This window comes from Ooceraea biroi, chromosome 9 (genome assembly GCF_003672135.1).
Source record: "Ooceraea biroi isolate clonal line C1 chromosome 9, Obir_v5.4, whole genome shotgun sequence".
Taxonomy (NCBI): Eukaryota; Metazoa; Arthropoda; class Insecta; order Hymenoptera; family Formicidae; genus Ooceraea; species Ooceraea biroi.
Genome location: NC_039514.1, coordinates 15,351,676 through 15,365,691, shown reverse-complemented (window position 1 = coordinate 15,365,691; position 14,016 = coordinate 15,351,676). Strand labels below are relative to the sequence as shown.

Sequence of the window (14,016 nt, the reverse complement as noted above, 5' to 3'; positions counted from 1 at the left end):
CAGCGCGCACCACCACGTAAGGCGAAGGCGAAGGCACGAGCGACCAGCGAACGGCCAGCCAGCGGCCGAGGCGGTCTTATCGTCCACCGGTCCGACGGGCCGCAGTCACAAACGGCCGGACCGGGCGACGGACGGTCGCGACGTAGACGTCGGCGTCGCAGCGACGACGACGACGACGGCGACAACGTACGTATACGAGGAGGAGGAGGAGGAGGAGGAGGCGGCGGAGGTGGCGGCGGAGGCGGCGGTGGTGACGGTGAAGGAAACGACCAAGGAGGAGACGCAGCGGCTAACCACGGGGACGTGCGCGCCGTAATCGCGCTCCGTGACGACGTCGGTGGTGCGGTCGGTGCCGCGGTTGTTGGTGTCGGTGTCGGTGTGACGCGCGGGTGTACCACCAGCAAATCGTCGTCCCTGGTGACCGGACGACGACCGTCATCGCCATCGGCGGCATCCGGTGTCGGACGCTGCGGGACAACGGAATCGCGTCACCACTATGCCACGCTGTCTCATGGCGAAAAAGTGGAAGTGGAATCAGTGGCAGGCCCGCGTGGACGATCAGCCGAGCGAGCAGAGAGACGCGACGCCCGGGGCCGGCCTGCAGGAGGCGCAGCAGCAGCAACACCAGCAACCGCAACCGCAGCAGCAACAGCAGGCACAGCAGCATCACGCGCTGCATCAGACCGCGGACGCGATGGAGAAGCGACAGCACAGGCATGAACCCGAAGACGAAGAAATCGACGTGGTCGGAGACGTCGATAATCATCAGGTCGACCATCAGCAGACCTGTTGGGGGCCGCACAGTCCCACGGCGGGGGCCACGGCCCCTAGTCCGCCGCCCCTGAACGCATCCGGCGCCCTTTACTATCACGGTGAGTGAGGGCCCTTGGAGATCCTCCCTCTTTCTCGTTTCCCAGCGGGAACGGTATGACCGCGTCGTGCCGATCGCCCGTTTTCGTACGCGAATACGCTTGTGGGTGCAGGGTCAAAGGTCGCGCCACGCCCTACACCAGGAGGTTTCCCTCGGGAACGTTCGCGGAATCCGCGATCGAAGGGCGCGCTTTGTCTCGACTGTCCTTATTCTTCTCTCCTTCTCTCTCGCTTTGCCTCGTTCTGCGATGGCTGCGGCTTCGAGATGGCACAGCGGAGTCTGGCCATGCGTCGAGCACGCAGGATGACACACCCGCCTATTAGACGGCCGCGTGCGCGCTACAGACAAATTGCGGCACCCGCTGAAACGCGTCGTGATTACCCGATGGATATGCGGAAGAAGATGGATACAGCCCGTCGAGGGGGAAGAGGTATCGCGCGCGATCGGCACGACACGGTATTTCCGCGACCTGTGGGAAACCGCCCGCCAAAGTCGGCCATGTGTCGCGTACATGTACATGACGCGTACATGGCGACACACCCCCGTTAGATCATCGATTACGCCGACGAATGTGCGGTATCCTTAACATTGAGTTATGATCCTGATAAATCCCGATGTGTCCTCGATATTAGGCCAGTTGTAGCAGCAGCTATCTCGCATCTATCGCGCTTATTGAGCCCTCAATCAGACGGGGTGGAAACTGGCTGCGTCGACGTCGACCCGTCGTGTTGTGTAACTACTGTTATCCAGAATGGTCGAATTGCTTTTGTGACGTAGACACACCGATGAACACGCCTACGACAGTGGATCATGCCACGTCGTTATTTGCCAAGCGTTCGTTTTTATATTTATACTTCGCTGTGCATAGTAACTTCGTGCAAACTTCACAGGAATTACGTAATCGTGCTAAATGTGAAAAAAGAACTTCTTTCGATCGAAATGATTCTTGTGTTATCGATATTAAATTAACCTCGATTGGGAAACTTTCTAAAAAAAGTGATAAAACGAACCTGATTTAAATCTTTCATTTACAATTTGTTATAAGGATTCTCACATCCGCATTATGTTCTAAAAAATATTATTGCCACATTTTCGCGTGAAACACGTGGAAGAAACTTTAATTAAACTTTAATTCAAAATTCAAAGTATAAAATAGAGAAAATGTATCGTACAATACATTTACAACGGTACTTACACGAACCTACTTTACAAAACTTGGACGTATGTAGAATTTGCGTGCACGAGTTCAATCGTTAAAGCTTCGATCGTCTATAGGTATTCTTGAAAGCCAGGACAACAGAGTAACAACCTCTTTTATCTCATTTATGCTGCTTATGGACAGTAAAGTGCACACCTGTTCGTATAATAGTGCAAATGACATTACGTAACAAGTATTCTTATCATTGCCATAATGTCTTTTATGCCATTATGATTACAATCGATTTATTACGAATTATGAATTTTACGAATTGATTTGTTCACCATTGTATTTAAGGGGGAAACCTGCTTTAGAACGTTGAAAATAAGGTATAATTTTACGAATTTTTTTGGAGAAACTATACAGCGGATCATTATAAAACTTTGATGCATTTATTAGTACATGTTTAAAGATAAAAAAAATTATTTTTTTATTTGAATATATCGCCTGTAGAGGTCGTCCTGGAGGCATTGTAAATTCGTGAGCATTCTCCTGCCTCCAAATTTCATCCAAACTGAAAAATTGAAATATTTTCTCGTTATTTATGAATTCCCATCGTCGATGAACCTTTAATATTCATAAAAACATTAAGTTAAACAATTATTTTTGCGTGAAAAAGTTCAAAAACTTTGCCTAAAAATCGTACTTTTGTGTTCTAAGCTCCACCATTTTGGCACTTTTCAACTTTTTTCTTCTCTCTTTGGTTCATCGACGATGGGAATTCATAAATAACGAGAAGATATTTCAATTTTTCAGTTTAGACGAAATTTGGAGGCAGGAGAATGCTCACCAATTTGCAATGCCGGCGACGCGGCTGCACTAAGATTTCTCCAGGACGACCTCTACAAGCGATATATTCAAATAAAAAAATAATTTTTTTATCTTTAAACATGTACTAATAAATGCATCAAAGTTTTATAATGATCCGCTGTATAGTTTCTCCAAAAACAATTCGTAAAATATACCTTATTTTCAGCGTTCTAAAGCAGGCTCCCCCCTTAAGATTTGACAATATTTTATGCATAATATTAGGTGTACAAATAAGGTTTCATCGTTCTCATCAAAATTTTCTTTATTAACAAACATTTAAGGAAGCAACATTATTAGTTAAAATATTTTCCTTTTGCATTTACAATCTTTTACCATTTCGGGCAAGAGATGAATTCCCCGACGAAAGAATGAGTTGTCTTTTAAGGCGATAAAGTCATCGACCCATTTTCGGATCTCAACCGGATTTTCGAAAACGTGTGCCAAAGAGGCCGTGCTGCATCGACCGGAACAAACGGTTGTCGGAAGGCGCAATGTCTGGAGTACACCGGATGCGACGGAACTTCTCATTTGAGCTCCATTAAAGTTTGCGGTCGCGACAGCAACATGTGGCCGAGCATTGTCATGAAGAAGGATGATTTTACGATGTCCTTGACCAGTAAATGGTCTCTTTTCGTCTAAATCAGCCAAATGGTTTAATTGTTGACTGTACTCGTCGTTCTGCTGTAATCGTTTCACCTTGATTCAGAAGCTCATAGATACTTCTTTCATATCCCACCAAATATATAGAGAAGAAACTTATGGCTATAGATATTGCGTTATGGTATCGATAAGGCTGGTTGGCCACAGTCTATCCAATGTTTTCTGTTTTTGGGATTGCCATGATATATCCGCTTTTTATCTCTCGTAACAATTTTCAACAGAAAACTCTTTTTCTCTTGTTTAGCAATCAACGAAAGACAGATGTTTGATCTGTTGCCAATCGCTATTCGGGCAATTCATCTTCTATATCTTTCCAACCGGTTTTACTCGATTGGAATTGCTTGTTGAGTTACTTCTAGCTGCTGCGCAAGCTATTCTAGTATTTGATAGAGTCTTTATTCAATAACACGTCCGATTCTTCATCATGCACCTTTTGAGACTGTCCTGAACGTTGGTTATGCTTCACATCGAAATCATCACTTCCAAGTTTACGAAACCAATCACAATATGTAGTTTCGGTCAGAATATCTTTGTCATAAATATCACAAATGATTTTCCTTGCTTCGGTAGTTTTATTTTATCCTGATGAAATAAAAGGCATACAGTATCGGATATGCACCTCTTCGTGCTCCATTTTCAAATAAATTAAAAAAAGTAGAGTTATGCTAACAGATATGAAGTCGTATGTCCAAAAGCAGCTTGGCTAATATTACTAAAATAAAAATATTGCTTGGAATAATTTACCACAATATTTTCTAACAGTATCTAAAGTTGGTGACGGAAACTTATTTGTACGTCTAATATTTGCAAAATAAGAAAAAATTTTACATTTCAAGTATTTATGCATACTTTATTAAACTTTACTGAACGTTAATGCTCACAAAATATTAACGTAAATATATAATCCCCGCAAAGAATTCCAAAAAAGAAATTTATATAAAAGTGACCACGGAAATAAAATTTCCAACGAGATAACAAATTGCAATCACGCAAGAAAGCCGTATGTCCATTAACAGGTTTTTTCGTCCTTGATTCTCGTATGATTAACGATTGGTTTTCTCTTTCTGGGTAAAGTAATGTGTTATATGATAAGGTCTCGCAAGTTCTGATCCGTGAAATCCGTGAAACAAAATGCGAAGCAGTTAACAATACTTCTTTCAGTGGAAGTTATCTTGAGAAGGAATCTATTTGAAGTATACGAGATTTGCTTTATCAAAGCTTTAGATGTTTCGTGTTACGTATTTTCGCAACATCGTAAACATGAAATGCTTATTTCAAAGCACGAGAATCAGAATACATTAACAAGTATTGTCAGATAATTTAAGACAAAGGTACGAGAATATAATTCTTTTTTGATTAGATGATACGACAGATGAGAAGAATGATTATTTATATATACTTGCTGTTTGTTTTGCGCTCGCAGGATCAATAAAGATCAGAGGCGATAAACCTACGGGAATGTGCGGAATGTTCATTCAAGGTATATTAATATGCTTTCTGGGCTATATCTGTGATCTGTGATAGATAACGTAGATATAGAATCCACCTAGAAGTCATAGATAATCCAACGCCACTTTACACCGCTCTATGTAATGATTGTATTATCTTCTAATTACAAGATAAATCAAATAGAGCTAGCAGTTACGTCATCAATCGATATAAATGTAATTTAATTGGACGCGGCTTCTTCAAACGTGACAAAAACAACTGATTCTCACTTTTATTCTCGACCAATAACGCAACGAGTTTAATTAAAGTTACCTATCGATAAATTAATGTAATTATACAATAATACTACAAGTATAAGAACGGAACTCTATAAAATACTTTTATTTATTTTATTTTTCATACTCTTTCTTTTAAAAATTATTTTGTCAATTTTGCGTTAAACAGATGATAATCGCGATCAATATACTATCGCCGTGTCAATTAATTATAATCCAAATATAAAAAGATAATAATAATCAATTATAGGTAATTAATTAAACAGCAAACCGTGAATTCTATCTGTTCCCCGTTTTAATGGCATCGCACATCCGGCACGTTTCCACCTTTTGACTTTCGAGGCACTCGAGAGAAGAGAGCCAGATCAAGAAAAGAAGCTCAACGTTCACGTTAATCGTAACGGAGATTTTTATCGGCCTTTAAAAGGGCCTCTAGAATCAACGGACTCGTAGGAGCGCGTGCGGAGCGTTCATTCGCCGTTATTGATTCCCCCCTCCGTCCCCATGCAAACCCCCCGGCACCCCCGCTAACCCTCTACTCTATCCGGCCCACCGCACAACTGCGCTCCTTCTGTGCCGTTGATGAAATGCACTTGCAGACACGGCCGCTCGCCTTTACCCCTGTGTTGACTTCCCTTTATTTCAGCCAATAATAGATACGCGCCAGCTGATCGATCGCATGCGCGCAGCACACTTCTCTGATTTATCGCAGTTCCGTGTCCTTCCCTTAAGACCCCCTTCCTCCTTGCGAGCTTCCAAGTTGAGAAAAAGTCTCGTCGAAAGAGAGCTTTCTGTGAGATACGCGTTCAGTGATACTCTTCGTCGAAATCTGAAGCGATCTTTCACTTAAAACTTCTATTAAATGATTTCGATATTCTTAAAAATTTTAATTTTAACGATTTAAAAGATATTGTGGTTCAAACATTTAATATCAAAATTTTGAAAACTCGAATAGAATTTCGATAACTTTTGTTTTGAACAGAGTTTGTTAGAGTTTTAATTTTATGACGCAAATATAGTAAATTCGAGATATTCTTAATCATTATAAGATTCCTGAAGTGTTACGGTGTCTCTTCGCGAATAAAATAATCACGTTTTCCACTTTATTTACAGGGAGATTTATTTATGTTCTTCTTGATCTAATTGAGATCGCAAATATAGAGTAACTTGACTAGACGTTTATATCGCTCAAAGATAAAATCGCTCATTAATTGCTTCCTACGTATGGTGCTCTCGCTGCTTACGGCATGGACTTTCGCGTTACATAACACTGCTGGACGGCACGCGTATCGATTTCACGGCGCAAAACGTCGAAAGTCGTTCATTGCGTGCTCTGCCGCATTATCAGAAGCAATAAAAGAAACACGAACGCAGTTTAAACGGTATCAATAACTAACAACGAGCTAACATTCGAGTGTAACAAATTGCGAGTAGCAACGGTTTAAAACTCAAGATGTGCGAGATGCCAAGATGCGTGTGAATTTTCCTATTATTCCAAATTTATTTATACATCGAAGTCACATGTTAATTTGTTTCTTTTCTTATATCATATTTGTTGTAATTTGATATTTAATATTTAATATAATAGCATCGAAAATAGCGATGCTTAAAGACGTCATTAAGTGCGAGGCGCTATTCTCGTTTTGTCTGGATTTCTCCCGTACCACCCCTACGAGAACTTCCCTCTTCATCCTGGACCACCCCGTGCAACAGTAAGCGACGCGCAACAGATATGCACCGCGTTATTATACAGCCCTTCCTCCCCGTCCTCACGTGTCGCGCTACCACCACCGGTGCACGTTCCTCCGGCACCCGACTTTTTTCCATCCTTCTTTCCTCCCTTTTATGCCCGCTAATGACCGTACACGGTAGAAACAGCTGGCGCACAACAGGAAATGAAACGCTACGCAACTCGTGAGTGATTCACGAACTGAAATATTCGTGCCGCCGAGAGAACGAATGGGATGTTACGCGTACCGCGCCCTCGCGCTACCCTTTTATACCTCACGGGTGGTTTCGCTTGAAAAACTTCTCGCGCGATTATTATAAATTGCAGATAGCAGCTGCTATCCAACTTATAACGCCTAACTTTCACCGGGAACTCTTCGAGAGACATATCTCTCGATACATGTAACGTTAAACACGCTCGTCTGGTTTTTTCGTGATCTATTGTACGTTGCTATCCAGCTTGCCACATAATAAATTACAAATAGAGATATGCATAGATATATAGAAATCGACTATTAGACAGGAATATCTTCATTAAGAATTCTCGAAAATGCATTAATGGCAATGTATATAGAGTATTGGCTTATACAGGGTGTTTCCTAAGTAAGTAGACAAACTTAAGGAGGATATTCCTTGGCTTATTTTAAGAAGAAAAGGTCATGTAAACATATGTCCTACACTGCTTTGTTTTCCAAAAAAAAGTACATTACTGTTTTCGTTCAATTTTCGTTTATTATAGAACAGTTTGTGTTATTGCAAATGAAACAAATGAAAAACAATAGTAACCAAAAAGAAAAATTATAACGAAAAAGAAAATAGTAACTAAAAAGAAAAATAATAACATCACAGTAACTGCTGAAAATGTTCACCTGCGGCCATGATACACGCCTCAACTCTCCTTTCCATTGATTGACGTACACGCTCAAAAATACTTGGAGTGTTACGTATTCTTTCACATCCATCTATTATGCGATTTCTGAGATCTTCTTCATTTTGAATAGGTGTAGCGTAAACTAAAGATTTAAACTGTCCCCATAGAAAAAAATCCACTGGATTTAAGTCTGGGGATCTTGCAGGCCGCGCGGCGCAGTCTGAAACGAGTGTTCGCTTGCGGCGCCGCGAGACCATCCCCACTCCATCCCCACCGCTGTTGACTCGTACTGCAAAAGCACGCTATCCGAAAAGTGAACGAAAACAGTGATGTACTTTTTTTGGAAAACAAAGCAGTTTAGGACATATGTTTATATGACCTTTTCTTCTTAAAATAAGCCAAGGAATATCCTCCTTAAGTTTGTCTACTTACTTAGGAAACACCCTGTATATATATATATATATATAGATTTCATTTTGCAATCATGATGCAATCTATTCTTAATGAATACTTGTTTTATTACGTTCAGGAGCAGAGCGCATTACTAAACCGCTCAATTTTTCTGTCACTCAATACGATTAATTCTTTCACACAAATAAAACGTAAAATTCTTCAAGAGCACACCCTAAGTACGCTATTACCTACATATACAGGGTGTCCCGGGTTTTAACCGACAAACTGCGGGAGCATATTCTACTAGTGGAAATAAGAAAAAATTCTTATATCGAGTTTGCTTAGAAATGCTTTATTACAAAGTTATAAACCAATATTGAAAAGAAATATCAGATAAGTAACAACGGAACATAGTGTAGAATTTGGAAGGTCGAAGACGTTTATGTTACGTGTATTCACATGTATTCGTGTTCACTATGTTGAAACGATTCAGTATGATTGTTACTTTCACAACAGTAGCCGTTAGATTTCAATCGTCGTGTCAACTAGCAATTACTATCAGAATGCCAAAAGTGTTTTCAAATGAGGAATACACCGATATTCATTTCGTGCACGGATTCTGTGACGGAAATGCACGAGCTGCCGTACGAGAGTATCAACGTAGATTTCCTAACAGGAGAGTACCAGATAGATTTAAAGCAACGAATTACTAATTCAGTTACTGAGATGCAACAAAATTTTCAGGAATGTCGTACCGTAACAAATTCTGTACTACGTCGATGTCTAGCTCGTATCGATGTGCAAGGACAACATTTTGAAACGCGTCACTAATCATTGCGTAGATAATTTTTATTTTTGTGAAAAAATCCGTTGTTACTTATCTCATATTTGTTTTCAATATTGGTTTATAACTTTGTAATAAAGCATTTCTAAGCAAACTCGATATAAGAATTTTTTCTTATTTCCACTAGTAGAATATGCTCCCGCAGTTTGTCGGTTAAAACCCGGGACACCCTGTATTTCCTTGCCCCCTTCTCCCCCCTCTCTGTTCCTCTCTCTCTTTGCGGATGAATCTATCATTTCAATATACGCTTTTTTCCTTTTTCAGGTTACACACACGAGGCATGGATCAACCACGAGGAGCCGCCCAAGTACGCGACGCTGCGCTCTGCGGCGGAGCTGGCGCGTCCGGTCGTGCCATCGCCGCCACCCCCGCAGCAACAGGAGCTGTCGGTTCCTGTAATGACCGGTCCGAATTTGCACCAGGCGACGTCGCATCAAGCAGCGAACCCGAATCCGTCGTCCTCGTCGTCCTCGCCGTCCGCGTCGTCCACGTCACTGTGCCTGCCGCCGCGCAAGAGTCTCTCGATGTCCTTCACAAGTACCGGCACGGCGCTTTCCTTGCCGCCCAAGAAGAAGGATATCTACCGTCCTTACAGCCTGCAGCCGATCTCAGAGATTCGCACCTCTGCCGAGGAGGACCTGTCGGCCGCGCAGGCCATCCTGGATCTCAGCGCGTCGCCTGCCGCGCCCACGCACTCCGTTTTCATTCATACTTTGTCACCGCCGCCGCCGCCGCCGCCGCCGCCACCGCCGCCACCTCCGCCGCCTGCCGCCGCAGCGCCGGGTGCAGCAACGCAGGAACAGCAGCTGCAGCCAGCGCCGACCGCGAGTGCGCAGTCCATACCGGTCTCCGTGCTCGTGCCGGTGCCCAGTTCGCAGATCGATCAGCTGCGCCAGCATCAGGAGCAAACTCCGCCGCAGCCGCAGTCGCCAGCGACCGCGGAGGCAACCAGCGGCGGCAACTGCAACGTCGGCAAGGACAGGTGAGTGCGCCGATCTTGCTTCACTTTACTTCCGTTTGAAAACCGACTTTGAAATTATAATTTCGTTAACGCTATTATAATTCTGTTTGATTCTGACAGCACCACTGGTAATAAGACTGTTGCTTACACTTACGAGGCCTTCTTCGTGTCCGATGGTCGTTCCAAGAGACGCGGTGGCGGCAGCAACGGCGCCGCCGTGCCCGAGAAGGAGGCGGCTCAGCCGGACAGGCCCAAGTTCACGTGCACCGAGTGCGGCAAGCAGTACGCCACGTCGTCGAATCTGTCGCGGCACAAGCAGACGCATCGCAGCCTCGACTCGCAGTCCGCTAAGAAGTGCATCCACTGCGGCAAGGCGTACGTCAGCATGCCCGCCCTGGCGATGCACGTGCTCACGCACAAGCTCGCCCACAGCTGCGGCGTCTGCGGCAAGATGTTCTCGCGGCCTTGGCTACTGCAAGGTCACCTGCGCAGCCACACCGGCGAGAAACCGTACGGATGCGCCCATTGCGGCAAGGCGTTCGCCGATCGCTCGAATCTGCGAGCGCACATGCAGACGCACTCGGCCGATAAGAACTACGAGTGTTCGAGGTGCCACAAGACCTTTGCCCTCAAATCCTATCTGAACAAACACCTGGAGTCGGCGTGCCTACGCGACGAGGAGATGCAGCAGCAGCAGCAGCAGCAGCATGTCTGTAACAATACTACGCAGCATCAACAGAACACCAATCGAGGCTTGTAGCAGCGCAACGAGAAGGAGAGCAACAACGCCACGAGGATCGAGGAAACGATAGAAAGCTAGCGGTGTCCTCCTTGATAGCCGCTTGATCGTCAAGGGGCGCGAGGGATACGAAGAGCGAAGGAGGGGATTAAGGTTTGCCGTAGATTTTAAGTAGAAAAGTGCCAGTAGAGACAGAAATGAGAGCTAGAGAGGGAGAGAAAGCGAAAATGAGCGAAAGGAAGAGAGAGAAAGGGAAAGGGAGAAAGAGAGGATGAAATCGAAAGGGAGACGAATATAGAATCTGGAGGAAAGAAAGGGAGCAAGAGAGTGGGAGAGTGTGAGATTACTAATAATGTCTAACATTAATAAAAACGTCCAGTAATGTTAAGAAGTAAAAGAGAAAAAAACCACGTCGAACGGTGACGTCCACACTGCAGAGTCTAGTCACTCTAGTCGATTATATACCTATTACATTATATGATATTATATTATATATATTATATTATTATATATATATAGTATATATATATTTACTATAGCGCGTACACGCGCGCGATTCTAGTCCGCGAGCTCGTTACGAAGACATTATTTATTAATACTTAGCTGCCTAAATTAAAGAACGGGGAGTCAAATTTAGGAGGAGATTCGGGATCCAGCAGGACGAATTCACGACGGATCCATTCGCGCGGTTCACGGACCATGCTCGTTCGATCGTCGGACGCGTAATGTGACCTCGATACTTCTCGCGTCTGCTACCGCGACCAATGATCGAGGCCAGTCACCTTAAACGTCGAGATTCACAGGTGTGATTGGCGGTAACTTATGATTAAACAGCGAAATATAAGATCGTTTGAAAAAATTGCGCATCAGTCGCAAGAAAACTGAATAACTGCATTGCGACATTATCATTTGAATAATACTCGCTAACCTTTTGATAAATGGCTCATGCACTAAATCTTTCAGAGCGGTTGATTTTGACGAAAAGTTACTTGAAACAATTTGCATAAATGTACCATAAAATAACAACTTGAGGTAACAATAAGTGTTATCAGTTCAATGGTGTAATGTATTAGGAGTGTGATTTAGTTTTGAGGGTTTTGCAATAAATGGCTGTAGTGTCAGTTTGTTCCAATAGCTGTTTCCGATAACTGTTGTTTCTTACAGCGTTGACATTATCCACGACATTTAGTAGCATTATAGCAATAACAGTCGTGTTTGTATCATCGTAAAAATGCAACTTCCGAAACAGCATTTTCGACATGCGTTGCTTTTGTTTTTTAATCAAAACAAAACTGCGGCTGACGGTTATAGAATTCTTGTGGAAACTTGTGGTGATTCTGCCCCATCAATTAAGACGTGTGAATACTGGTTTAGACGCTTTAAAAGTGGTCATACTGATGTGAAGGACGAAGAGCGCTCGGGACAACCAAGAAAGCTTGAAAATGCAGATTTGCAAGCATTATTGCACGAAAATCCAACAGAATCCACTTCAGAACTTGCCAGAGCATTAAATGTTGATCGTACAACAGTTACCAAACATTAACATGAAATGGGAAAAATTCAGAAAGAAGGGAAATGGGTTCGACATGAATTATCGGAAAGTGCCATTGCGAACCGGTTGAACATTTGCATTTCGTTGATCGCCAGGCAAAAGAAGAAGAGTCTTTTGTCTCGGATCGTTACTGGGGATGAAAAGTGGATCTATTTTGATAATCCGAAACGCAGAAAATCATGGGCGGATCCAGGCGAACCATCAACATCCACTCCGAGACGCAATATTCACGGTTCAAAAGTAATGCTCCGTATTTGGTGGGATAGTGTACTATGAGCTGTTAAATCCGCATGAGACTGTCACGGCTGATCGTTATCGACACCAATTGTACAAGTTGAAGCAAGCATTGGACCAAAAACGACCAGCAATTGCGAGTAAACGACGGAAAGTGATTCTTCTTCGTGACAACGCTCGACCTGACGTTGCGTTATCAGTGAAACAAACACTATTAGAGCTTGAATGGCAAGTCTTCTCCGGACATTGCTCCATGCGATTATTATTTGTTCCGGTCGATGCAACACGCTTTAGAGGATACACACTTTCATAATTTGGAAGAAGTGCGAAAATTCGTCGACGAATGGATCAACTGAAAAGAAGAGTCATTTTATCATCGTGGAATCCATCTCTTGGCAGAAAGATGGGAAAAAGTGATAGAAAACGAAGGAAAATATTTTGATTAAGGTATTCATTCATTATCATATTTAAATACATGCGTTTTTGAGCAAAAAAACCCTCAAAACTAAATCACACCCCTAATACATACTGATCAGAAAAATTGTTGGAAAAATGATTCCACATCTTTTTGCAGTTCTCACGTCGAATTGGATTGTCAATGCATACCTGTGCACGCACGATTGTACGATTTATGTGCTGAACGTAATTGATAAAGCACGTTTCTATCGATGAAACGAACGATCGTTGCATCGACGACGGAGGAGAGAAAACAACCGCTAAAAACGGGGGGAAACGGTCCCTCGATCGGTTACGATCGCAGATGCGAGCACACGTACGTGGTGTATCGCGTAAACGGATTCGCACGACGAGATTCATTCACACATACATGTACACACATACACACGTACACATGCCTACATACCCCACGTACTTAGAGCGAATGCGAATAATAAGCGCGTAACATTGTTATACACACATATTTTATAGAAGCAATATAAGGAAAAAAATAATACGACGACACGTACGGTCAAAGCAATGTTTCGACACAACGAATTATATAATTATACATATAGAGGCAAACATCGAAGTTTTAACGAAGTTTCTGGAGCAACAACCGATAATATGCTTCAATATAACGGACAATGATCGCTCAATCCACACCCCCCGCGTGTAATATATTTTTCGTATTCAACATCTTCAATCGAACATATTTATTAAATCAAATCAATATTTTCAGTAAATATGTTTCTCAGCTATTCTCTATGGTAGTTTAAAAAATAATTTTTACTACGATACGCAATTACGTTGTGATATAGTAGCCTAATTATTTTCATATATGAATCTATAGATTCAAATTTGCATTATAATAATAATAGAAATTGCTCCTATTGGCATTAATTGGTAATATTCAGGCAAAATTAATGAATTCCACGTAGTCTGCTAATTGCACAAATTGTGCTGCATTCAATATTTAATCACGTTTACGAAAGA

The 14,016-nt window shown here is 42.8% G+C and overlaps 1 protein-coding gene across 2 annotated transcripts; it reads left to right on the top strand.

Annotated features, from left to right (window-relative positions):
- The first annotated feature begins 350 nt into the window (after window positions 1–350).
- On the top strand, window positions 351–11,196 carry LOC105279466 (myc-associated zinc finger protein). 2 transcript variants are annotated; one of them, XM_026972283.1, is made up of 4 exons: window positions 351–872; window positions 4,963–5,019; window positions 9,364–10,081; window positions 10,181–11,196. In XM_026972283.1, exons 1-4 carry the CDS (start codon window positions 497–499, stop codon window positions 10,818–10,820), a joined length of 1,791 nt encoding a protein of 596 aa, XP_026828084.1. In that variant the 5' UTR covers window positions 351–496; the 3' UTR covers window positions 10,821–11,196. The 2 variants fall into 2 exon arrangements, with proteins under 2 accessions (XP_026828084.1, XP_026828085.1); XM_026972284.1 differs by lacking the exon at window positions 4,963–5,019.
- Window positions 11,197–14,016: the final 2,820 nt, after the last annotated feature.